This window comes from Phascolarctos cinereus, unplaced genomic scaffold (assembly GCF_003287225.1).
Source record: "Phascolarctos cinereus isolate Bilbo 61053 unplaced genomic scaffold, phaCin_HiC Scaffold_9;HRSCAF=440, whole genome shotgun sequence".
NCBI lineage: Eukaryota > Metazoa > Chordata > Mammalia > Diprotodontia > Phascolarctidae > Phascolarctos > Phascolarctos cinereus.
The window spans coordinates 53,134,987-53,161,647 of record NW_027556402.1 but is presented as its reverse complement, the minus strand read 5'-3'; the positions used below and the strand labels follow the sequence as shown (position 1 = coordinate 53,161,647).

The 26,661-nt window shown below is 37.3% G+C and overlaps 2 protein-coding genes across 4 annotated transcripts in view; one reads left to right on the top strand and one right to left on the bottom strand.

The window, feature by feature from the left end:
* Positions 1–13,462, bottom strand: part of LARP7 (La ribonucleoprotein 7, transcriptional regulator) — a 28,774-nt gene extending 15,312 nt beyond the window's left edge. Inside the window, exons 1-2 of the mRNA XM_021001365.2 lie at positions 13,336–13,462; positions 5,620–5,823 (exon numbers count right to left, since the gene is read on the bottom strand). Coding sequence (XP_020857024.1) covers positions 5,620–5,821 — 202 coding nt within the window. The 5' untranslated portion in view covers positions 5,822–5,823; positions 13,336–13,462. The remainder of the gene's footprint in view (positions 1–5,619; positions 5,824–13,335) is intronic.
* Positions 13,463–13,521: 59 nt separating this feature from the next.
* Positions 13,522–26,661, top strand: part of ZGRF1 (zinc finger GRF-type containing 1) — a 75,254-nt gene continuing 62,114 nt past the window's right edge. For all 3 annotated transcript variants that reach the window (XM_078148905.1, XM_021001360.2, XM_078148906.1), the window contains exons 1-6: positions 13,522–13,617; positions 17,948–18,042; positions 18,151–18,231; positions 19,163–19,222; positions 20,580–20,765; positions 21,802–23,542. In XM_078148905.1, the coding sequence (XP_078005031.1) occupies positions 18,022–18,042; positions 18,151–18,231; positions 19,163–19,222; positions 20,580–20,765; positions 21,802–23,542 (2,089 nt within the window). In that variant the 5' untranslated portion in view covers positions 13,522–13,617; positions 17,948–18,021. The remainder of the gene's footprint in view (positions 13,618–17,947; positions 18,043–18,150; positions 18,232–19,162; positions 19,223–20,579; positions 20,766–21,801; positions 23,543–26,661) is intronic.

Here is a 26,661-nt window from a genome sequence, read left to right as displayed (position 1 = left end):
GATACAGATGGGCAACTGTTGGTCAATTGTCAAAAACTGAAATAGAATGGAATCTGTATTAAACGAGGCCCATGTGTTTGACTTTAAATATTGAGGAAAGCAGGAGCTGCAACAGGACCTGCCCCACCGACTACTTCAGACAGGATTACCAGCTTGATACATGAGGTAAAAATTGTAAAAATAACTTACCTACATTTTAATTAAAGCATTAGACAATTTCTCACTTTTTGTCAACAAGATGGACAAATGCAGACTAAGCAGAGTTGGTGATAAGCTTTTCCAATGCCTTTTGGCTGGTCCTCGTTCATCTCTTTGGTTCCTGGGTTTCATGAATCACCCAGATAACACCATCTGACCCTTGCTTCACAGAGAAGCCTCAGGCCATTTTGTAACTTCCCACCAAAAAAGGCAATCAGATCTTAGTGCATCTGGACAGACGACCTCTGTGACGAGGGAGGTAACAGTCCAGTTCCAGCACTCTGCTTTGATCAGCTCACATCTGGATTGTTCAATCATATAAAACACTTTACTGATAAGATGGAGTGGGTCCAGAGGTGGGTAACCAGAATTGGGAAGGGCCTTAAGTTCAGACCACATTAAGCCTGGAATAGAAGAGTCAATGGGGACATTCCAGCTATCTTCAGTTATCTGAAGAGTTGTTAAGTGGAAGAAGGATTAGACAGGTTATGGAAGCAGAAGGAGGAAACTATAAAACAGTCTTAGGCTTGACACAAGAAAAATCTAACAATTAGAACTATGAGGCATTGAGTTCCCTTTCACTACAGAGCTCTTCAAGCAAAAGTAAGACAAACGCTTCCTAGGTATATTCAGCAATGGGAGTGGGGGGTAGGGGTGAAGAGGGGGGGACAGCGACACCGAAATTCTTTGAGTCTATGAAAAAGACCAATTTCAACTGAAGTAACCAAATGTATCAATGAATTATCCTACAAAAAAAAAGCACAGAATCCTGCTTGATTTATAGTAGAATTTTTTTTTCCAACCATGAAAGAACAAATAATTCCTATTTTGGTTGTCACTAAATATAGAGACAATGCATACCAAATTCTTTTTATTGAGGAAATATAGTCCTCATCTTAAAACCCATAAAACATTTTTAAAATTAGAGGCTAATCTCATTAATGAAAATGAATTGAAAAAGACAAAATACTGTTAAGTAAAATAAATATGGTGGTTTACCTCTTGACACTAAATAACATTTATTTAGGGAATACTATTTTGGTACTATATTATAATATCAATAAATTCTGAAGAGATCTTTGATAAAAATGCAACATCAGTTCAAAATTAAAAACACTAAAAAACCTAGAAATATAAGCATTGACCTGAAACCTAGAGCCAAAGGGAAATGACAGAGAAACACTAGTAGGGTCACTATTGAAAAAAGAGTATAATCATTCTTCGTTTACATTTGATATGGTATTAGAAATGTTAGTAATTGCAATAAGAAAACAAAAATAATTTAGGAAACATGTTAGAAATACAATATGGAGATGGGAATTTTTTTTCCTGGAAATTCATTATTTTTTTTTTTGGCTAGGCAATGGGGTTAAGTGACTTGCCCAGGGTCACACAGCTAGTAAGTGTTGTGTGTCTGAGGCCAGATTTGAACTCAGGTCCTCCTGAATCCAAGGCCAGGGCTCTATCCACTACACCACCTAGCTGCCCCCAAATTCATTATTCTTAAGAGAAAAAAATGAGACAATGAGTGTCACCAGGTTGTGAGTTATAAGACATACCTACAAAATCTTTTGCATTTTTATATTACCAATAAAAGCATAAAAAGAAACCGTAACTAAAAATAATAGTTAGACAAATGTAAGCAAAAAGAAATAAAGATTTGAATTGGAGAGAAAGTTAGTGTTTGTGATGGGTTCAATAAAAAAGATCAATATGGCAAATGATAAAGCTTTCTAAATTAGAGTAAAGATTTAGTGCAATATCAGTAAAAAAAAAATCAATGGATTCTTTCATAGAAAGGGACCTTAAAACATCTGTAATGCTCAGTTCTTCTCAAAGCTAGAAACTGTAAGGCAAAAAAAGAAATTTATTTTTTATAAACCTGTAGCTAATAAAAACTAGGGGAAATGCTTTATTAATAAATAGTTGGGGAAAATGGCTAGCAAAAAATTTTCTCATAACATAATTCCTTTAGGGCAAGGATTGTTTCACTTTTCTGTTTGTATCCTTTGGGTTTAGTACATACTAGACGTTTAATAAATACTGAGTAACTAATTGACCTCAATGACACAGATTAATTGTGCTGCTCACAACCAACCCGTTCCCTTTAGGCCCTAGAGGAATTTGTGAAGTCCTCCCACAAATCCTCAAAGCTCAAAGTGCAGAAGGCCTTCCTGCTGATCTCTTGAGCTTCTGGGGGTACTGATGGAGCACACACATCAAATATTTCTCAGTCTCTTCATGACACCCATCTCCTTTTCCCATTACATATCTTTTAGTTGACACCCTTTGCTTCTTTTATAATTTTTCTTTGGCTTTATGTTGTGGCCCATTTAAACACATCATGGACTCCTCCAATGCCCTATGGGGAATGTGCAACCTTAATTCCTTACTTATATTTCTATTTCATTAACAGGACACAATGCGTTCAGCCATTCACCCAAATGATGGGTAGCTACGCTGTTTGTAGTTCTTTGTTAACAACAAAAAGTGCTCCTATATTTTTGTACAGAGGGATCCTTTCCCTGTCTTTGAATTCTTTGGGATATATGCCTAGCAATGCAGACTCGCTCAATGACTTTGGGGTATTTTCCTAAATTGCTTTCCATGACGGTTGGACCAATTTCCAGTCTGCTCCACTTGGTGTGCCTTTCCTCCCATAGCAGCTCTAGTATTTACAATCTTCCTTTTTTGTCATCTTTGCCACTCTGATGGTAGTAAAGTGGAAACTCAGTGTTTTTAAAATTATAAATGACTGCTGAATGAGTGTCCTGGGCTGCTATTACTCTCCAACTGGCAATGTCTTCTGACCAAGGTAGTTTCTAAGTAATTCTGATCATCCCTATTTGTGATGATTAATTTCCATCTGTTCAATTTCCTATACAATGGCAGTAGGAAGGAAGGAAATAAGCACTTATTAAGTGCCTACCATGTGCCAGGCACTGTGCTAAGAGTTTTACAAATATTTCATTTGATACTAGTCTATGTTAACATCTATTCTTTTATCCACTTCCCGTTTTCCTGCAGGAACAGCTTGTTTCTGTAAGTCAAACTTGGGTTGTCCCAACTGAATTCTTTTCAATTGCTTCTACACATTTTTATTTCTATTTTTAATGACATTAATTTTAATTACTCTAAAAATTCAGTAATCTAACTATATACAAACAACTGATTCACACATGACTCCCACACGACCAGTTCTTTCCTGTGAAACACAACTGATTTCATTTCTGTGATGTTATTTGGTCTTGATTATAACTAGCACCACTCAAATCTTTTCTCGAGGAAAATATTCATGATATATAGGCATGAGAGACTATAGTCTACAAACCACTGCCTTTTGTTTCTTATGCCTGAACCAAGTTTCCCACCATTTTCTGGCCAACTTCTGCATTGCCACCTTTACATTCAAGTCACTGAATATTAAATACTGGTTAAATTTGTAGACTGTAAATGAGTTCTTCGTTTCCTTCCTTATCCTTTGAAATAATAGTTGGCGGGAAAGATAAAATAACCATCTTCATAGTTTTTTGATTAAATTTTTGGACAATTTTTTGAGCACTATAACACGAAAAGAACAAGAGTTCTATTAAGTGTTTTTTGTTGCCTTTTTCAAGCATAAAACCAACTTCATCAATTCCTTTATTTCCCTTTCCAAGATGAACCTGTAAGCCATCTTTACATTTATTTGCAACTATCTTTTTTCTTTAACTGATTTTAAAAAAGGTTTTATTGATGCCTTTTAGTCTTCATATTAGTCATTTACTACTATATTTCCACAAGCATTTTTAAGTGCTTACTATTAGCCAGGAAGTATGCTCAGTGCTATGAAGAAATAAATGAAGAAAGTCCCTGCTTCCAAGAAGTTTAGTCTATTAGGGGAGCCAAATATATATAAACATATATTTAAGTACAGATGAAGACATATACAAAATAGATATAAGGTAACTTTTAGGAAGAAGAACAGCTGGGGGAATAAAAGAAAATTTAAGCCAAACCACCTCAAAATTCCAAATTAGTTGATTCTAAGAAGGGGCAAGTATTTTTCATAATTTGCTCTCCAGGACCCAGTACGATCATTGAGATCAATCTGAGATCAGTTGTCTTGTACGGCTGTTTTATAGATCTTTCTATGTAATATATTACCTATGTTATAAATCGTTATGGTTCTTTGCACTTTGTTCTTCATCAATTTGTATAAATCTTCCTTTGTTTCTTCAAATGATTCATATTTGTGTTTTCTCAAAATAATTACATTCTATTACATTCATATGGGGCAGCTAGGTGGTGACAGAACACCAAGCCTGGAGTCAGGAACACCCAAGTTCAAATCCGGCCTCAAACACTTGCTAGTTGTGTGACCCTGGGCAAGTCACTTAACCCAGTTTGCCTCAGTTTCTCATCTGTAAAATGAGCTTGAGAAGGAAATGGCAAACCACTCCAATATCTTTGCCAAGAAAACCTCAAATGGGGTCACAGAGAGTTGGACACGACTAAAACAAACTGAACAACAAAATACCATATACCACAAATTTCTGTTTAGCCTTTCCCCAGTTACTGGGCATCCAACATTGTTTTCAGGTTTTTGTTTCTTTTGCTACCATGATAAGTGATGGCTGTGTGTGTGTGTGTGTGTGTGTGTGTGTGTGTAATCTTTCTTTCCTTGACATGCCTGGGGTATATATCCAAGAGCTGGACTGCTGGGTCACATGTATGAACAGCTGAGTGATCAATTCATAGCTCTGCTTTTGGTCTAGTTTATGGTAAAAATACAGCAATATGCTTACTCATCGGTCAGTGATCTCACAAAATAATATGATCAAAGTAGAAAGAAAAAATATTAGGTTGGGAAAAAGAGAAATATACAGATAAAAATACAGCATCTAAAATTTATAATAAACCAATACCCAGTGAAGAACAACACAAAGTTCCTATTGGATAAATGCCCAAAGGTTAGGAAACATTTAGAAAGGAAGATAAAAATATTTTAAAGAACAACTGAAGATCAATCTTATTACCAGCTCCAGAGAATTGAACCTTAATACTACTCTGATGTACTGCATCATATCTTGCCAAAAATAGCTGAAAAAGAAAATACTTCAGTTTACTTGTATTGTGCAGAAACCTGTACAGGTTTTCACTGCTGGTGAAACTGCAAATGGGCAGAATGTGTTTTGAAAGGCAATCTGGCAGCACACAAAAGAGTCACAAAAATAATCCTACTTGGGACCCAATAATTTCACTAAGAATGTTATTTGCTTTTGTTCAAAGCTAACTATATTAAAAAGTATTTTTAAAAGACTTGTTCCACATAAATTTGTAGGAAATGCACTTAATTTAGGATTAACACATATAGATAAGTTAATAATTACAGTTACTGCATACATGGTTAATACATATAATGTGTAAGAGGAAACTTACATCCATCTCGAGACTTCTCTATTTGCTCTCGAAGAAATCTGTCCTTGTGAAGATTGGCATCTCCAAACCAGAAATCCACTTGCTTAGCAATATCTGAAAGCACCTGTTTGACTCTTGACCGCTTCTTTTTCTCTCCCTCTTTTTTCTGTTCAGTGCTTTCCTCTTCCATTGATTTGTCTTGATTGCCAGTTTCTGTTTCCATTACTGTAAAGTTCAGAAATTGAATTTTAAAAAGCATTTAAATTCCTTTTCATATTAGCTATAATTTATAAAGTAAAACTTCAGGTATTTTTAGCTTTTTAAGGATTATTTCTTCAAAGAGTTTCTTTTTAATGAGCAGGTTAAAAATCCCTAGGTCAGTCTTCTATAAAAACATTTTTAATGATCTCCAAATATTTTCCTCCAATAATCTTAAGGAAAAATCGCTGCCCTGCATTTATTTTTCAATAAACATTTACTGTAACATAAACAATCTGTGTGCAGGCAGCAGGGAGAGAAGAAAGAAGAGGGTCTGGATTCTTTATTTCATCACTGTGGAGGAAATCCCACTTTGAAAATCCCCCCAGTGACACAGATCTACAACTTTTCTGTAATTGATATTTCTTTACTATTATATTATCTTAGGCTTGACTACTTTTTTTGTTTGCCTTCAATCTTGCCCAACATCAGTCTTTTCCGAAGGGATTTAAGCTTCAGTATTAGACCTTCCAGTGAATAGCCTGAATTAATTTCTTTAAATACAGACTGATTTGATTTCCTTTTGAGTCCCAGAGACTCTCAAAAGTGTTCTCCAGCACCACAATTTGAAAGCATCGATTCTGTGGCACTCAGCTTTCCTTATGCTTGCCCAGGGTCACCCAGGTAGAAGGCATCTGAGGCCAGATTTGAACTCGGGAAGACAAGTTTTCCTGACTCAAGAACTGGTGCTCTATCTACTGCGCCATCCAGCTGCCCATGTTATAAGGTAGCAATCATCAAAAACAGTTGGTACTGGTTAAAAAAAAAAACAACAGAAAAGTAGAACAGTGGAGCAGACTAGACAAAGAACAATCAGAAATAATGGTACTCCATAAGTCTGTTCTATAAATCTGAAAACATAAATTACCTTAGGGAAAAAAGTGCCTTTTTTGATAACAATTGTTGGGAAAATGGAGAAAAAACCTACTACAATAGGATTCTACTTGTCTCCTCATCTCAAGCTTCTCCCCATACCAATCCATCATCCACTCAGCTGCCATACTCCCTTTCCTATACAAGTCAAGCTGTCTTGCTTCTCCTCACACTTGACACTCCATCTCCTGCCTCCTGTCTAGAGTGTCACTGCTCATCTGCATTTATCAGAATCCCTGATTTCTTTTAAGACAAGCTCAAGAGCCATCCACTAAAAAAAAAAAGGCTACTTGGCTCCCCTTCCCCCAGTGTACTCTCTCTCCTGAAACAACTTTGGATTACTTTGAATATTTTCAGTATGTAATTCTGCATGTATGTGTTGTTTACTTTGACAGAATAGAAGTTCTTTGAAAGCAGTGACTATTTTAGCACAGTGTTTGGCACATAAATACATGCTTAATAAATGCCAATGATCACAAAGGTTCCCACCTCTCTCCTCAGGGCTAGCACCATCTCAGCAGCAATACAGCTATGCATCAATGTTTTACAAGCTGCTTTGCTGAATGCTATGGTTCGTCTTCCAGCTTTAAGCAAACTATTCAAGATTATAAAGGTCAGCAAGTCACCAAAAGAATAGTCTCAAGGCTGAGCTGAAAAGTCACACAGCTTTAGGTTCACATTGAAACTGGAATTTGAAGTCCCACTATTTCCAGATACCATGTGTTGTGACAGATACCAATTTTCAAATAACAAAAAAGTTAATCTTATCTACAGTGATTATAAACACGTAACTTTTATGGAGATAATATGCTGAATTAAACTATATCTTTTGACAAACATTTTTAATTTGGAGCATTCTGGTATTCTCTTAGACTCTGTGATTTCCCCTTCCACTCATCTCCTAAAAGAGATATATGGGATAAATTTAATGTTTCAAGTGAACTATTAAATAGAATTTCTCGATATTTTTTTAAAATGTCATGAAATGCCTCAAGAAAACTGGGATGGAGTGAAACCAATGTTATAAATCAGTGACTGAATCTAGTCATTTAGTTACTCATTCAAGAAACATTATTTAACAATTGCTATGAATAAATCAGCCCACAGCCACTGAGTGCAAGATATTGTTCCTCAAATAATTTACAATTAAATAGGTGAGATATATATATATATATATATATGAGAGTGCATTTAGTATATAAGAGAGAGAGAGAGAGAGAGAGAGAGAGAGAAACAAAGTGGTATAAAGAATTGTGAGGGAGGAAAGATCCAGCTCAAAAAGGGAAGACTTCATGGAGACAGTGGTACCTGCAGCTTCCTTCAAGGATGGAGAGGATTTGAAAAGGTAAAAATCAAAGATTTCACGTAGGATGGAACCTTAGAGATCATCTAATCTACCCCAAGTATTTTACAGATGAGAAGACACATGTGCCCAGAGAGAAGTGACGTGCCAATGACATAAGTGACTGCAAATTCAATGCTACTCTTTCCATTATACCACAATGCCCTTCATTCTGTGTAGTCTAGGCCAGTGGTGTTAAACTCAAATAGAAATGGATTCCCTACAGCTGAATACTGACTTAGAAAACCATGAATTAGCATTATCTGTTATATTGTATTTTTATTTGTTTTGCAAAAAATTTCCAAATTATATTTTAATCTGGTTCAAGCTCTACGGTCAGCAAGTTTGATGTTTCTGGCCTAAGCCACTGTTCTTATTTCTTATTCCTGGGTCACATTTTTGAAATTTCCTTTTTTGCTGTGAATTTAAACATAAAATATGAACATTTCAATATAAAAAGTTCACTTGTGTTCAACTATGACTTCTATATAGATGACTCCCTGATCCTAGCAAGTCACCCTGAGGAAGAGACAGGAGGTTGCATGTATCAAAGCAAGCCTGACCACCATTACCACCTCAACCACCAGCTCTCCTAGATCCTGTCTAGGATGGAGATCATCAGTACCTTGAGCCCAAGAGTCTTAGGAACAGCAATGCCCCCCAGAACACTGGCCCTGACTCCTGTCGGGGCCCCACAGCTAGCCAGCACTGAGGACAACAATCATGGTGAAAAGGGATCTATTAAATACTACTAAATACCAATCGCTGATCATGTTTGTTATTTACTCGCAGGTAACCCCAAGGGCCATGGTTGTGGCCCACTAATACTGATTCTAATCCAGCCCCTAAAACCATCATCCTGTGGAGAAAAGTCCAGCCATCCCACCAACTGCCACCAAGGGGCATCTCTCATCAAGGAGAGGAGCAATCACTGTAGGAAAGGGGATGCATTACACACAGTAAGCACTCACCACCACCATCATCATCGTTGCCAATACTAATTGCTACTGATGGGTAAGACCAAAGGCCCTACAAATGACAATACCCTCCAGATGCCAATCCTCAAAACGATCACCCTGAGAAACAGCCTCTGTGGATGCTGCAGCCACAGCTACTAAAAACCCGGAAGAGAAAGTTCTTGTCCCTAAGGTCTTTGGCACTGTCAAATTTTAACATCAGAAACTGATATTTTATCAGTAGAAATGACATTAAAGAAAATGCTTTACCATCTGTTTTGCTGCTGTACTTTAAGGACCTTGGTATCTTTTCATCTAACTAGTAGGTGAAACCTTGTCTCCCCCATTAGAATGTGAGCTTCTTGAAAGCAGGGACTGTCTTACTCACTTCATTTTATGTCATCATCTCCAGAAACTCATCATTCTGGAAGATGAAATCAACTTTGAAACTCACACCTCCTCAGCAGCCCCTGCTCCTCAGGTCCCCATCTCCTTCTGCTGGCACTCCTCCCTGATTCTCCTGCATTTAAGGACAGCACCCAAGGATTCCTGATCATCTTCCCTCCAGCACATCATTCTATAAGGTGAAATCGACTCTGAAACTCCTACCTCTCCAGATCATTTCCCACTGGGTTGTAGGACTTCCATCATGTCCCCAAGCCAGGTAACTCCACCACCCATTTTCAACTTCTTTTTATATGTTGTCTCTTCTATAGATTGTGAGCTCCTAGAAGGCAGAGGCTGTCTTCTGCCTTTCTTTGCATCTCCAGCAAAGTAACTGGCACACAGTAGGTGCTTAATAAATGTTTACTGACTCTGCTCCTAAGTATCCTCAGCACTGAGCATGGAACTTTGTATTACATACAGTAAGCACTTAATGTTTTTTTCATTCATTCACAGAACAGAAAAAGAGGATTGCATAGGTACTATGAACTTTTATCTCCAATTTATTGTGGTAGAGAAGAAATGAAGGAAAGTATGTCACAGACATAGTTTATGAGTGCTGAAACACTTTTAAAGCCATTATCTCATTTCATTCTCTGAATGCTAAGTTCTACTATTATCATTTCTAGTTTACAGGTGAGGAAATAGCCTCAGACAGGTTATGTGACTTTTTGAAAGTCACACAGCTATTAAATAGCTCAACAAAGACTGCCAGGACAATCCTATATGGTAAGCACAAAGACATGTACTGGCCCATTATGTTCTCATAAGTGTAAGAATATCTGTTAAAACATATATTGATATGGAAATATGTTTTGCATGATTGCACATGTACAATCTATATTGAATTGCTTACTGTCTCAGGGAGGGGGGAGGGACAAGTGGGAGAGATTTTCTGGAAATCAAAATTAAAAAAACCCTAATGTTAAAAATTGTTTTTACATGTAATTGGGAAAAAATTATTTTAAAATACCTGTATACTAATGATGAAGTCTGCCTTCAACTTGGAAGAACAAGTTTAAGAAATCAAGAGGTATGGCGATCTCTTTTTAAAATGAGATGATATACAGGTATGCTATACTTTTCTTGCAAAGGCACTTCACATCCCCTAGCCCACTGCCATAACTTTATATCACTGACAGCAGAACTTATTTGGCAGTACTACCTTCCCTTATGGTTTCCAGGGGTGGGGAAGCTGTGGCCTTCTAGGTCCTTGGATGCAGCCTTTTAACTGAGTCCAAGTTTTACAGAACAATCCTTTTATTAGAGAGATTTATTCTGGGAATTTTGGATTCAGTCAAAGGGCTGCAATAGAGGACCTAGAGGGCCACGTCTGGCCTTGAGGCCAAAGGTTCCCCACTCCCGGTTTGGGCCCTCAAGTTCTTATTCTTACAACTTCCTGCATATTTTAACATTGCACAGTTTAACTCCAGAGCAAAAGTGATGTCTTTGACAATGTATGAGTTATTTCCACTTACGAAATTAATGATTTTTTAAAAATATATTGCTATACTTTCCCTCACAACTCATCCGCTAATCTATTTTGTAGGCATTGGATGAATTTCTATTTTATATCTATTTTTATTTTTACTACAGCTAACACCAGTTTACTCAGTGACATCTTTTATCAACAACACAAACTACTTTGGACCATTTTACTTTTCAGAACAGGAAGAAAAGTGAAAGGTAAGAGAAATGAAATTTCAGTGTCTCACCAGCATACCAGGCAAAGCTTAAGGATCTGTAATTAACTACATGGGTACTCCTTTCATTAATGCACATTACGGCCTTTGCACTCAGACCTTCCTGAGGTGCAGGATATGAACGATTCATCATTCTGAAGTCAACTTGGAGAAAAGTTTCTCAGAATTTGACTAGGTTGTGTGTCAGACAAGAAAAGGATCTATCACCAATCCCATACTTAAAAGCTTTTCTAGATTGGAAGGCAAAACAACTGAGTCTGAGTTGTTCAGTGATATGGCTGGGTAAGTAATAGATCCAGGATTAATAATAACAGCAGCTAGCATTTGTATAATGCTTAATATATACCAAGCACCTTACAAATATTATTTCATTTCTCAAAACAACTCTGGGAGGTAGGTGCTATTGTTATTCCCATTTTACAAAATGAGGACACTGAGGCAAACAAAAGTTGAGTGACTTGCCTAAGGTCATATAGGTAGTAACAGTATGAAGTCACATTTGAACTTGCAGAGTAGATAGATGCAGGCCTGGAGTCAGGAACTCATCTTCCTGAGTTCAGATCTCTTTTTTGCCTGCCTTCCTTCCTTCCTTTCTTTTTTTTTTTTTAATGAGCAGGAGCAGGAAAAGGCAAATCAAATCACTCCAGTATCTTTACCAAGAAAACCCCAAATCAGATCATGAAGAGTCAGACATGACTGAAAAAATGACTGAGCAACTTCTTGTCTCTAGGCAGTAATAAGTAATTAAGCTGGGAACAATGATAATAATAATAATACACATTTATATACGGTTTAACATGGAGCAAACACATTACAAATATTATTTAGTTTAATCCTCACCACAACCCTGGGAGGTGGGTGCTCTTATTTTCCTTATTTTACAGACAAGGAAAGTGAGGCCAAGGGTCCTTGAGTGAATTGCCCAAGGTCACACAAGCTAGTAATTTTGTCTGAGATCCCATTTGAATTCAGGCCCAGTGCTCTATTCATTGCACATCCAGCTGCCCCTCAAGTCTCCTGACTTCAAGTTCAATACTTTCATCCCAACTTCACATCCATTACAACAACTAAACGTTTGCTGATTTAATGGCAAATTAAACCTAGGGAATGCCAAGTGACTGGCACACAGGTGTTGTAAATCTTGTTGATTAAAGGGAGGGAAGTCAAGTCACCTAGCATTTTTAAGGGTTTATATTGTGCCTGGCATCATGCTAAGCACTGGGAATGCCAAGAAAGGCAAAAAAAAAAAAAAGTCCCTGCCTCCAATGAGTTCCTAGTCTACTAGGGAAGACTGTTTGGCACAAACAAGTTATATACAGAATCAACTGGAGAGAATCTCAGAGAAGAGACTAAGAATAAGGACTGGGAAAGGCTTCTTGCGGAAAGTGGGATGCAGGGACAGCTAGGCGGTGCAGTGGATAGAGCTCCTTTAGTCAGGAGGCTCTGAGTTCAAATCCGACCTCAGACCAAACACTTGACACTAGCTGTGTGACCCTGGGCAAGTCACTTAACCCCAAGCCTTAAAAAAAAAAAAGGGGTTGAGACTTGAAGGAAGCAGGAGGCAAGGATGAAGAGGGAGAGTATTCCTGGCTTGGGGGACAGAGTCGGAGCGTCTGTCTTCCTGGTAGAACAGCCATGGGGCTGGCAAGAGGGCATGGAATGCAAGTGCCCGGCACACAGCAGATGTTTAATAAAAACTTAGTGATTGATCAGGCTGTAAACTAAAGGGATTAAATGCACAGCACCTGGCACACAGTTGGGGCTTAATAAATGCTTGTTAAATGATTAGGTGGTAATTAGACCACCTAATTTGCCTAGACCACCCAGTAAAGGTCAGTGCATAATAAATATTGACTGACTGGTGAGATAGGCGTGTCTCGAGGATCAGAAACCCCCCCCAAAACCTCCCCCCAGCTCAGGGGCTGCCCCAACTCAAGACTACGAGGGGGCCGGGACGCCCGGAGTCCTTCTGCGCATGCACCCTCACACAAAGACGGGAGGGGGTCTGAGGGAAGGTAGAGGGGAGGGAGATAGGGGGTAGAGAGGAGGGGGGCGCAATTAGGAAGGTGCGGGAAGTGAAGCCAACCAGAATAAAACGGCGGGTTGGGGCCTGACCCCCGCGGGGCATCTCGCGCTCCGCGTCTCGCCCTCTAGCACTTACTCAGCTCAGTCCCCCAGGCAACGGGTCTAGGCACGGCGCGTTTCCGAAACGGTCTCCTCCTCCCCGCTCTTCCCAGTTGCTGGGGCCCGCGCGTCAGCACTCTGCGACCGGAGCCGTCGTCCCGCCTGCGTGCGCGAGGACCCGGAAGGAGCCGCGCCATTGGTGCTTCCGAAGGGCGGGGGCGGGGCGCGCGAGGGGGGCCGGTGGCGCCTTGTCGCGGGGCGGTGACGTCAGCGGCTTTCGCGGGAAAGATTCGAAAAGCCAGACTTACGCCTGGGCCAGGTGACCCCCTCCAAAAAAGTCCTCTGTGTGCTTGTGTTGGGGGGAGTGCTGTGTGTCGTCCGTGTCTGTGTGTATGGTGTGTGTGTCTGTGTACTGTGTGTGCTCTGTCTGTGACTGTTGTGTGTGTGGTGTCTGTGTGTTGTGTGGCTTGTGGGTTATTTGTGTTTGAGTATCTTTGTGTGTATTGTTTGTGTCCGTATGACGTGTGTGTTTTGTACCCGTGAGTATCTTTGTGTGTTTGTGTGTGTGGCTGTATTTGGGTATCTTTGTGTGTATTGTTTATGTTTGGGGTGTGTGTGTTGTGTACCCGTAAGAATCTTAGTGTATATTGTTTATATCTGTGTGTGGCTGTATTTGGGTATCTTTGTGTGTATTGTTTGTGTCTGATGTATGTGTTGTGTACCCGTAATAATCTTAGTGTATATTGTTTATATCTGTGTGTGGCTGTATTTGGGTATCTTTGTGTGTATTGTGTGTCTGTGTTGTTGCAGGTGGGTTCACTGCAGAGTCGTGGGGGGGGGGGCTTGGGTGGGGAATTCCCAGGTGAAGGATTGGTGGTCCTGGTGCTTGGGCATCTCCTTTGACCACCTTCCCCGCATTGGCCCAGAGAATTGAGCTGACCCCACCTTCCTGCATCATGTCCCCCAGCCAGCAGTGCCAGGCCCCCCACAAGTGCTTGTTGACTAGAAAAAGGGAAGAGGTGAGGGTTGGAGTGCTTTGAGATTGCCTGGAGGCTCTGAAGGAGGGAAGCCACAGGGGACAGGAAAGACCTGCTGGGTCTGAAGGGAGTCAAATAAGCAACATTTATTGAGTGCCTGCTGTGTGCTAGGCATCATGCTAAGTGTAGGGGATACGATTAGAGGCCAAAAAAAAAAAAAATCAACACAGGCCCTGACCTCAAGGAGCCCACAGTCTGATAGGTTAGACCTAATGCAAACATCTACGTATAAACAAGATATAAAAAGGATAAATTAAGATAGCTAGTGGATGGAGTATAGGACCTGGAATCACAAAGACTTGAATTCAAATCAGGACTCAGAAGATGCTACCTGTAAGACCCTAGCCTAGTCATTTAACCTCTGTCTGCCTCAGTTTTCTCATCTGTAAAATGGGGATAATAACAGTGCCTGACTTACCAGGGTTGTTTTGAGAATGTTGTTGTTGATTACTTGTGTCTCACTCTTTGTGACCCCATTTGGGATGTTTGCCATTTCCTTCTCCAGCTCATTTTACAGATGAGGAAACTGAGGCAAATAGGATTAAGTGACTTGTCAAGGTCACATAACTAGTGTCTCAGGAAGATGAGTCTTCCTGATTCCCAACCCAGTACTCTATCCACCATGCCACCTAGCTGCCCTATAGTAAGAATAAAAGGAATTAACATGTAAAGAGCTTTGCAAATTTTATAAGCACTATATAAATAGCCACAAATTCTAGCTGCTATAAATTGGGAGGCAGTCAATCAAAAAAACATTAAATGCCTACTAAGTGCCAGGCACTGTTCCAAGCCCTGGGGATATAAAAAGAGGCAAAAGACAGTCCCTACCCTTAAGCAGCTTACAATTTAATGGCACTACCATTAGCTGATACTTGAAGGAAACCCAGGAGCTAGGAGGTGGAGACTAGGAGGGAAGGGGGACAAGCCAGTGAAAACCTCAACTCTTCACCTGTGTGAAGGCAATTCTGATCCTCAGTTTTCCCATAAGTATAGTATGGGTATTTTAGACTGTGTTAGTACCTGTGATCCCTCTCAGTCCTACCTCTGTGCTTTGAGATCCCTGAGGGACTAAGGCAAAAGTCAAACCTGCAGGACTTAGAGAAACTTTAATGTGCCTTCTTGTTGATGATGTTGAGTCAGGGGAAATCTTAAGACTTCATCTGGGCCTGTGATTCTTGAAATGTGTTTGTTCTGTGGATTTAGGTTTGGGTAAACCCTGGGCAAGTTACTTAACTTCACTCAGTGGATAGAGACTGGGTCTGGAGTCGGGAAGACCCGAGTTGAAATTGGGCCTCAAAGACTTGTGCAACACCGGGAAAGTCACTTAACCTCTATTTGCCTTAATCTACTGGAGATGGAAATTGTATCCCACTCCAGTATTTTTGCCAGGAATACCCCAAATGGGTCACAGAGTCAGACGAGACTGAACAACAGCAAAAGATCCTGTAGAGAGGTGACCTTTTTTTGGGTCATGGTCCACTTTGGTAGTCTGGTGTGATAGAGCACTTCTCAGGTGAATGGTTTGTTACCTACATTCAAATGGAAGGAAAAGATAAATTTCAGTTAGAGTTTAGTGAAAATAAAGATGTAATTTTCTTCCTTGGCAGAGCTGAGGGACTCCATGAAAATACACAGACCCCTATTGTCCTGGACAAGATGTTCTTAACTTTTTTTTGTGTCATGGACTCCCTTGGCAGTATGTCAAAGCCTAGGGACCCCTTCTCAGAATATTGGGCTTAAATGCATAAAATCAAATCTGTAGGATTACAAAAGAAAACAATTACATTGAAATACAGTTATTACCATTAAAAAACAAAACATAACAGAGACAAACAAAAAGTTCACAGACCCAAATTAAGAACTCTTGCTATAGAGCAGGATGCCAAAAAAAAAAATCCTAAAAACCCAATGTCCAAAACACTTAGAAAAATTATTCAGTTGTGTCTGATTCTTCAAGACCCTATTTGGGGTTTTCTTGGCAAAGATACTGGAGAGGCTTGCCATTTCCTTCTCTAGCTCATTCTACAGAGAGGAAACTGAGGCAAATTGGGTTAAGTGACTTTCCCATCTAGAAGCTAGAAGACTCAAAAGCCTTCCTGACTCTGTGCTCAGTGCTCTGCCCACTGCGCCACCTAGCTGCTGATTAGCACGATTTTACAGGAGCCAGTAAATTGATGCCTGGACTTTGTGAAGTGTAGAGCCTTTGACCACATATTTGTAAATACATGTTAGAATGTAAACATCTTGCAAGTAGGATTTCATTCAATCCTTGTATTCCCAATGCTTAATACAGTTTGGCATGTAGTAGTCATTGATTGATTAAATGTCAATCAATTGAATTAGATAAATGTTGATTGAAAATAAACCATACAACGAGAGAGATCTGGTCCATTTTCAGTCTATTCTCCCTCTTCACATTCACTTTTAGATAGCATTATACTTAAATAATCACAAATATATCTCTACCCATTAACAATCCTCAATCCAGAAAAATTCTTCCTTAAATATAGAATCTTCTTATTTAAATTCCTTATAGCTGACCTATATTTTGAATCAGTTTTGACTTGTTCAGCCCTAAGTAGACCTACATGTGAGGGGTTGAAAAAGTCCTACTCTGATGTTATGGATGTATCTCTGAGTTCCCAAAGGCTATGGAGGCTGAGAGTTCTGGCAGACTTCAAGTAAGGGCCAGCAACAGATTATTTTTAGAGGACTAGCCTGTATTTAAAAAAAAAAATTGTAGATGTGTGTCAGTAGATTGGGCACTTGGTTTTAAATTCTTTGGTTATAACAATCCTTTAAATGTTCCATTTATGAATCTTTGCTTTATGATAAAATGATCTTAGTTCTATTAGCCTTTCTGCATAGAATCATAGAATTTGGAAATTTAAACTCTAACCCTTGCAAAGTTTCTCTTTCAAACGAGTGAAGTCCCAGAAATAGATTGATTGTTAGAGAAAAGAGAAAAAGAACACAGTATGATTTCTATATGAAGTCCACAATTTATGATTTTTGCCTTGCCCCAGAACACAGAAGGCTATTTAATCTGTCAATAAATAGTCACTTTGCAAGAGTGTTTTCTGCTAACTGTATGATTGCAACCTTTGCTGCAGCAGCAAATTGACACAGATTGAAAACGGAAGCTTATATTCAAAACACTAGAGAGCCACCTTGTGGCGGTTGTGAAGCAATTCAGAAAATTTTTAAATTGGAGTTTCGTGTTCAAGGATGGTGACATTTTACAGTTGGGAAGAGTCCTTTTACAGATGAAAATCTGAGGAACAGAAGGGTTAAGTAATTTGTTTAGAGGTAGTAACTGCAGAACCATGATTCAAAGTTGGGTTTCTTGACTCCCAAGGCCAGTTCTATTTCCACAACTCCATGCCCAGGCTTGGAACCATTCAGTTTTAAAAATCAAGTAAAGAAACTTATTTTCTGATACAAGTTTCAAATTGAATTTATTTCTTAGGTTGCCATGTACAAAGAAAAGATAACATTTAATATTTTTAAGGTACCTGGAACAGGTTATAAACAAGATTAAGCATTCTAAATTTAAATTTTTATTTATATTTCTCATTAATGATGAACTCTGTGAATCCTGTGTATGCCCAGGACAAAATGAGTACGTGCTCTAACAGTTATTGAAGATTTACTGGCCCCAGGTGGATTTATTTCCAGCATAAACAATGGCAAGTCAAGAATTTATTGTAAGTATTTAATTTTTTGATTTTTAGTATTTCAGTATTTGATTCATGTATTTCACAAGTATAAATATAGGATTGTTGAAAACTCTCTTCCATGCTTTTATAAATAAGGTACTATATACTCATCAGAAGACAAAGAAATCAAAAGTGTGGCAAGATGGAATACTGAAGATCAGTTTCTCAGGAAATAAAGTAGGTTTCGGATAATCTATTAATAAGTCTAAAAGTTCAATTCTTAAATTCATATTTGAACATTAAGAAAATTACATCAATTATAACATATAGACTCTGACTTGGCTTAAAAAACCCAAATATTACTGTGGGTAGTTAAGAAATAGAATCCCAATGAATATTTATTTAATTTATATTTGGACTGGTAAAAACTAATTATTAATTGTGCCTTTTGAGTGAATTCACAATATTACCTATTAATTACCTATGGTAATTTTCAAAGAAAAAAACACCGGACATTAATGTTTAACGGTTTTAAAAAGTGAATTCATATATTAACTGAGACACTATAGGACATATAAAAACTATTGCTTGCAAAATGGTATACTAATTCCTCAGCTTGGCTGTCATCTTACTTATGGGACTTTTATCACCTACTTTTGTCTAACAAAAACCTTCTAATACTGAGGGGACGGTTTCTTCATTGTCCACCAAACACTCCGTACTTAATTCTACCTACTCTTCTTTCCCTGCACCCTGACATTCCATATATCCAGACTCTACTGTTTTTACTCTCTAAAACAATACCGCTTCCACAAGACTCACACCACCTCTAATACCATGTCAATTTACCCTTCGCATTGTTTTTTGAACTGACAAATAAATGTGTTTACTTCTTATCTTCCAAACTAGCTATTATTACAAGATTTTATAAGGGCATTACCTTGGTCTTTTATATCTCGCACAGTGCTTAGCATAGTGCTAGAATAAATGACCAATAAATTGTACTACAAGTAAATAAATGAATACATTTGAAATATGACATAGCCAAATAATACATTTTATGTGATTTATCTTAATAATTGTTCATTTATTTTAGAAAATATTTTAAAGAATTTAAAATGTTTTCATGTTAACTTTATTTTTTAAATGTTATTTTGTTTTAATGTAGGCAACTTTATATGATGACAAAGGACAGTGCTTGGAGAGTTTATTTCTTAAACAGTCTGAGGTATTTTCATATTTTTTCTTAAATTTTAAAAATCACTTCAGAAATCACTTTGGAATAACCTTTTTATGAAAATAGTTAATAAAAAATACATTTCTTTTTAATGTTTTTATTGTAAACTTAAACCATTAACAGGAAAATAATACCCAAAATAATATACAAAATAAGGAATAAAATCTGACATAAAACTGTAGCATTTAACAAGATAGAACCAAAATTAGTTTATAAAACTAATAGAATATGCTTTCCTTAAGAAGCACTGAGTCATAGGATGTACACATTAGGCCAGTTCCTTGTAGATTCAGCATGTCAGATCTTAATGAGATATACTTCAAATATTTCCCCCATCCTATTTCTTTTCTTGATACAGAGCTTATTTAAAAAGTATGAGTCTAGTAAATGAATATTACTTTCTATTGATGCCTTGCCCTAATCTTCTTAGCTTGCTTATTACTGTATCAGTCATTCAATTTGATAAAAAGTTTTTTATATATTGTTAAATCAGGCCATAGGGCAGCTAGGTGGTGCAGTGGATAGAGTGCTGTATCTGGAGTCAGGAAGACCTAAATTAAAATCTGGCCCCAGACACTACTAGCTTTGTGACCCTGGGTAAGTCACTTCACCCTGTTTGCCTTGGTTTCCTCATCTATAAAATGAGCTGGAGAAAGAAGGGCAAACCACTCTAGTATCTTTTGTTAAGAAAACCCTAAATGGGGTTACAAAGAGTTGAACACAACAAAAAAATGATTAAACAACAACAACAACAAATTAAGTCTTGTTTCTATTAAATCTGAAAATATTTAGGTGTTTTAAATAGGTTTATTTTATCTATCAATCAGTCGCTAAACATTAAGCACCTACTATGTGCCAGTTGCTATGCTAAGGGCTGGGCACTAACTTTTAAAGACCATAACAAGTATATTATTCGTCAACTAAGATAATAATATTTAACTTAATTTAATTTAAATTTAATTTAATTTAAAAACAATTTTTAATAACTTATAAATGAAGTCAATCAGTAAACATCTATTAAGCACTTCCTGTGTGCTAGGCAGTATGCTAAGTGCCAGGGATACAAAAAGAGGCAAAAAATAGTCCTTAACGTTAATGAGTTTACATTCTTTTGTCAAATTGTTAGGTAGTGGAGTGATTTACATCAGTGCTTTATCAGGTATACTTTTGAATATATGTGTAAAATATGTTCATTTTGATAGTAAAAGATATAATCGCTATGATTCCTGTTATTCAGATACAAATTTGCATTTTTATATCATTTAGGAAAAACTGCTTTTTTGTTTACATGTTGACTGCTTGTGATAACAAATGTGTATGTTTGGAACTTTTTTTCTTTAAAATACAGGTGAAACCTGGAGACGATTTAGAAAGTGATCGATATTTAATCACAGTGGAAGATGTAAAAATTGCTGAAAACATTCCTAGCAATTTAGAGATTAGAACTGAAGTGCCCAAATTAAGCGTGCAAGGATTGAAGCCTTCTAACAAGCCAAAGCCATGTCCACCCACTGGTTTAAAAAGAAAGTTTACTGTAAGTTTTTCTACTTCAAATAAGAAATCGGAATGTATGTATAACATCTTGTAATTGACCAACAGATCTTGAGACTGTCATAGTTTATCAGTTATTCATTTTATTATTTCATTGGTATAGGGAATTCCCTTTGAGAAATCTCTCTCTAAACCAATCCAGATAAAAATTGCTTTTCGATTTGTAGACTTGGAGATTTGTTTGGGACAGTTGGAGGTTAAGTGGCTTGCCTAAAGTCCCTTAGCCAGTTTGTATCAAGAGATGGGACTTGAACTCAGATCCTCCTGACTCCAGGGCTGGTTCTATATATAATTCTATACTGCATCTCACTGCTGGGAGAATCTGTGAGAAAATGAACAAATAAATTTTATCTGATTCTGAGTTGATAATTGTTTTAATGTATTTTAGTTTAGTTAATATAGGCATCTAGGTGGTGCAGTGGATAGAGTGGAGTCAGGAAGACTCATCTTTTTGATGAGTCTAGCCTCAGACACTTACTAGCTGTGTAACTTTGGGCAAGTCTCCTAACCCTGTTTACCTCAGTTTCCTCATCTGTAAAATGAGCTGGAGAAAGAAATGGCAAGCCAGTATCTTGGCCAAGAAAACCTCAAATGGGATCACAAAGAGTTGGACATGCCTAAAATGACTGAACAGCAATAAAAACAAAGTTTAGTGAATTGTTTCATTTTAGAGGTGACTAGGCAGTGCTGTGTATAGGATACAGGGTTGGACTTAAAAACAGAAAGACCTGGATTCCATTCCTGTCTCTTACGCTAGCTGTGTGACCCTGGGCAAGACACTTATCCTCTCTCAGCCACGGTGACTTCATCTGTAAAATGGGTTAATAGACTACCTCACAGAGATGTTGTGAGGATTGCATGAGATAACGTGTAAAGGATTTTGTAAACCTTGCAGTATTTTATTATACCAACTATATTAATTTTTTTTAACAAAGTGAAAACATTCCTTTTCCATTGTCAAATCATTTAAAATTCTCGGTGAAAGTGTGGTGCAGCTCATGTTATTTTTATACCCTTAGGGATTCCAAGGACCACGTCAAGTACCAAAGAAGATTGCAACCCTAGAAAATAGTGAATCGGCTGCTTCGCTTTTATCTAAGGAGTCTTGTCCTACTTTTTCTTCTCTGTTCTTCTGCACACCTCCATTGTTTTCTACTGCTGGAAAGAAAAACAGAGACACTGTTAGGCCATCTGACTGTAATAGTGTCGTTGATTATAAGAATAGCGACACCAATGATATGTCCATCTCCTCACTTCTTTCACCTACATCCATCACTTCTAACCAGAAGGGATTCTGCGATGAAGATGATTATTCTTTTCTCAATTCTGTAACTAGGAAATCAGATTGTTCATTGGATCCTGAGTACATGAAAGAAAATTGTCTAACAACCAGAGGCTCAGCCACTTCACAAAACGTCAGGAGCAAAGAACAGATTTTAGCGCTTTTAAAGTCCAAATCAACTGCTGCTTTGGAAGTTGTAGAATGTTTTTCTCCTGGACAGTTAACAGAAGAAATAAAAGGCCCCCTGAAACCACAATGCATAATAGAAAGGGAAGAAGAGATCATGGAAATGAATAACACAAAAAATATATCTCACCAGGGTCACTTAGAAAATAGTGTAAGAAAAAGTAGCCGATGGGATATTTATTTACCAAAGAGTTTATCTGCAAGTTCTTCTGATGTCAGCAATACTGAAGGTAAATCAAAGGACCAGGATGACAATTTGGATTTGGATTTGAAAGGTCCTTTTGAACAAAAGGAGATGTGTATCTTTGCAACTGGTTCTGAAAAAAAGGTTGTATGTAAGACAGACGGTCAAATAGACAATGATGACCAAACCACGTGTGATCAGAAAATAAATTTTCAAGTATCTTCATCCTGTCAAAGTGAGCTGGGAACAAACTTACCAATTGTCTGTAGCAATAATGAACACCATTACTTATTATCAAAATCCAAGAGTGAAATGCTGTTCAACAATGATTATCCAAAATGCATCAAAGGATCTGTTTTCTCTAGAGGAAATGTACAGGAACAAAGCAAAACTGGAGGGCCAGAAAGGGAGAGCCACCTAAAGCTTTCTTCTCAGCCAGAATGGGAATATCCACAGCTGCAAAGAGATTCTTCTTGCTTAAGTAATAATTTGGCCATATCTGATAATTTGGCCACATTTGTTTCTAAAAGTAGAGCTGAAAATGAAAATATTAAAACTAATACAGATTTGAATAGTACACCAGAAACATTTTTGGAGGTGACTTTCAATCTGGACAATTTTGATATCAGTGACACTGAGGAAGATTCACAAAACAGCGACATCTTTCCCCTGGGTTCTGAGCATTCTGTAAAGAAACTTTCATCTGAGGACAGAGTGTTTGCTGAAGGGACATTCGAGGATAGGGACAGCAGTCAAGAAGATGACAAAGAACATTTGTCCCATTTGATAACAGTTAATTCTAGTCCTCCAGCAAAATTGCCCAGTAAGAAAACTCTCTCTTCACAGATTTGTACTGAAACTTCAATAGATTTTGACAGAATTGGAAAGGGTAACGAAGCATCGTTTCTGTTTAACCCGAATCTTCCTGAAGTTGAAAATGTTGAAGAAGAAATGACAGTGGATACATCGAATTTTGAAACATTAAGCAGAGGAACCAAATGGGATTCATCCTCAGAGCAGACCGATGTTGTATTAACATATGGTAATGGCCACTGTGATGGATCTGTTCCTCCAACCGTTACTGATTATGATCATGTGCCCTCTCAAAGTAAGTCCAAAGACATTGAGAACACTTTACATCCACCTTCTCTATTGAGCATAGGTATGACTCAGACTTCCAAAGACAATATGCTATCATTTGCTAAAGACAGGGGATATGATTGTATTTTAGGAAATTACTTGCAGGATGGACCGTTACCGATTAAGAATGATAGCCTGCCACTTTTAAATACTGATCAGAATTATGATTCTGATTCTAAATGTGACTTATTTGATATATCAAACACTCAAATTTCTGACACCCCCTTTTGGGAAAAAAGATATCCTATTTCCAAAGAAATAGGTGTATATGAATTTGAGGACACAGAAAGTATGGAAAGTTTACAAAGTAAGGTAGAAACTAACAAAGAATGCAGGAAATATTGGGACAATGCTGAAAATTCCTTTGGACTTACTGAGTTAGTTAACAGCATGTCCCTTTTAAGGTCCTTGACTGAACATAGTACAGCTTTGGAAAGCTTGGAAAAATTGAATGAGAGAAATCCTGATTTGAAACATCATGGAATTCATCTGACATGTGAGCCAATGGAAAGCACAGGTTAGAATGATTTTCTTAAATTTGGGGATGCTCCCTATTAATAATATAGACACAAAAATTTAAAAAAATTGTTTGCATAGGTACTTTTCATTTTAATGGCTATCCTTTCTAAGAACTTAAATTGAAATTTCCTTGGAAGAATATGTGTAATATAACCAATTTTCTTTTCTATATGACTTCTTTTTATGTCACTATAGGAATTGTACCTCATTGCCATGGCAATTTAAGGAAAATAAATTAATTGTAACTGAATACTATGCATTTGTTAGTTGTTAAGATAAAAATGAAATCTAATGAAGTCATATTTGGATAATTCCTTCTGGCTTGAAGGTAACTAATTCAATCACATATAGCATATATGCTGTGTCAAAATTTGAGGATGATGGAAGGTTTAATCTTTCACAAGTATAGAAAGGGAAAAACATTTGTAACATCAGAGACTAGAAAAGGTGATGAGAGAAAGATAAATACTGATTTCTTATAATTTTAGAAGCTTATAAACAAATAAAATCCATGTTGCTAGAATTTTCAAGAAGAGCTAGGGAGACATCTTTATATTGACTATGGTAAAAATCATCCAAAATCTATAGGTAGTTGACACAACTCTAGATTGAGATCTATTCCATGATTGATATGATAATTAACATCTTTTTTTTTTTTGGTGAGGCGATTGGGGTTAAATGACTTGCCCAGAGTCATACAGCTATTAAGTGTTATGTGTCTGAGGTCGGATTTGTACTCAGGTCCATCCTGACTCCAGGGCTGGTGTTCTATCCACTGTGCCACCTAGCTGCCCCAGTTAACATCTTATAAAAGTGCGATTTAGCAACAACTATACCCAAATCATCAAAATAACTTGTCACTAGAGATACGCAAGATTAAACAACCCTAAGATATTTATCTCCTACCCATCGTGTTAGTAAAAACAGGAAAACTCATTGTTGGAACACAAGTTTGGCAACATCTAGAATAAGTAGCAGACCAGGTCAGTTAGGAGAACCTCACCGCCAGAAAATCGGCCATCAAGCGATGAATTGTTTTTGGCCACTGCCCCTCACAAAGATGTTTTCTTTTGAGTTTGGATAGCTTTCCAGTCGATGCTGGTTAGAGGAAGCACCCATACCAAAGAAAAAAAATACTGAAGTTAAAATCAGTGCTTGCAGTGGCAAATATGTTTTGAAATTTAACAGGAATGAGAAAGTGTAAGACTGATGAATTCAACATTAAGAGCCAGGCGGTATGGTAGCTAGAAAATAAAGATTGTGTTTTGTTGGTTAAGTAATGTCTAGGTAATGAAAAGATTTAAGGCTGCATCTATCTTTGAGAAGACTGGATGATTTTTAGAATTGTGAAGCATTGTAGTGATATGAAATAATTTTAAAATATCCATCTTGATCTGTTACTTTGAAATCCAAGGGGGAAAAAAGTTAGGTATTTCTTCTAGCCTATATATTCCTCTAAAGTATTTGCAAATTAAAAGAGTTAAGTGATCTTTATTAAGGGGAAAAACTGGGAGAAATAGAGCAGAGAAGAGAGGAGACTGTCATGTAACATGGTAAATAATGTTCACAATTCTTAGATTTGAATGTTTTTAATTAAACTTGGTAAACAGGATTTGTATGAGGAACACAAAACAAGAAGGCTAAAGATCACTAAAACAACAAATTGTTAGCATAAAAATTTGCATGATACAATGAAAGAGAATGTGTATGTGAACTCATTGTTAACAGACGGTGATAGGTTATTGTGAATCCTCTTTATTTTATTTTTCTTTGTTTTATTGCATTAAAAAGACATTATTATGCAGTCTTTCAGATAGAACTAAAATTGACAAGGCTTCCCAAAACATATCTAGAATATTAACTCTGGCATTATAATCCCCCAAAATCTGAGATTGAATTTAAATATTGGTTCAGTGTTGTTATCAACAGATGATTGGATAAAGTGGAAACCACTAGAGGTTTTGCATTATGTTAGAATGATGCTGGGTTTCTCTGGGTAGCTTCAATTAGCAAACCAGTAATTTTTATGGGTAATAGCTGCTTATCCAATTGCACAAACAGATTAGTCAATTTGTTGGCCGTTATCTTCCTAAACTGAACGCTGTGATTTGTTAAATTAGTCTTGTTAGAGGTTGTTAGTACATCATCGTTGTCATTATTACTTTTAAAGAATCCCAGCGCATTCCAAGGAAAGAGTAAACAGAAATGGAGTGAATCACTTTCTAGGCGTTTCATTTTGATTTGCCAATAGCCCCTAATGAAGTATCAAGTAAGCAAACCTTTAGTTTGGAAATACCGGATTGACCAACTTATTGAACAGAGTGTTGATGGTCATTATCCAGCTGAGGAATAGTAGATGTAATAGCCAAAACACAATCTTAGCAAATTTAGGGAACGTAACAATGTGCTATTCTACGCAGATGAATATTAATTGTATGTTTATGGTATTATAAAAAATTAGAGTTATGAAAATCATGTTTTTATTTATGTATTTTGAAAGATAACTATATTAAAATAGTAGTTATTTCAAAATTTTCCATCAGGATTCATTAGTTTTGGTAATAATGC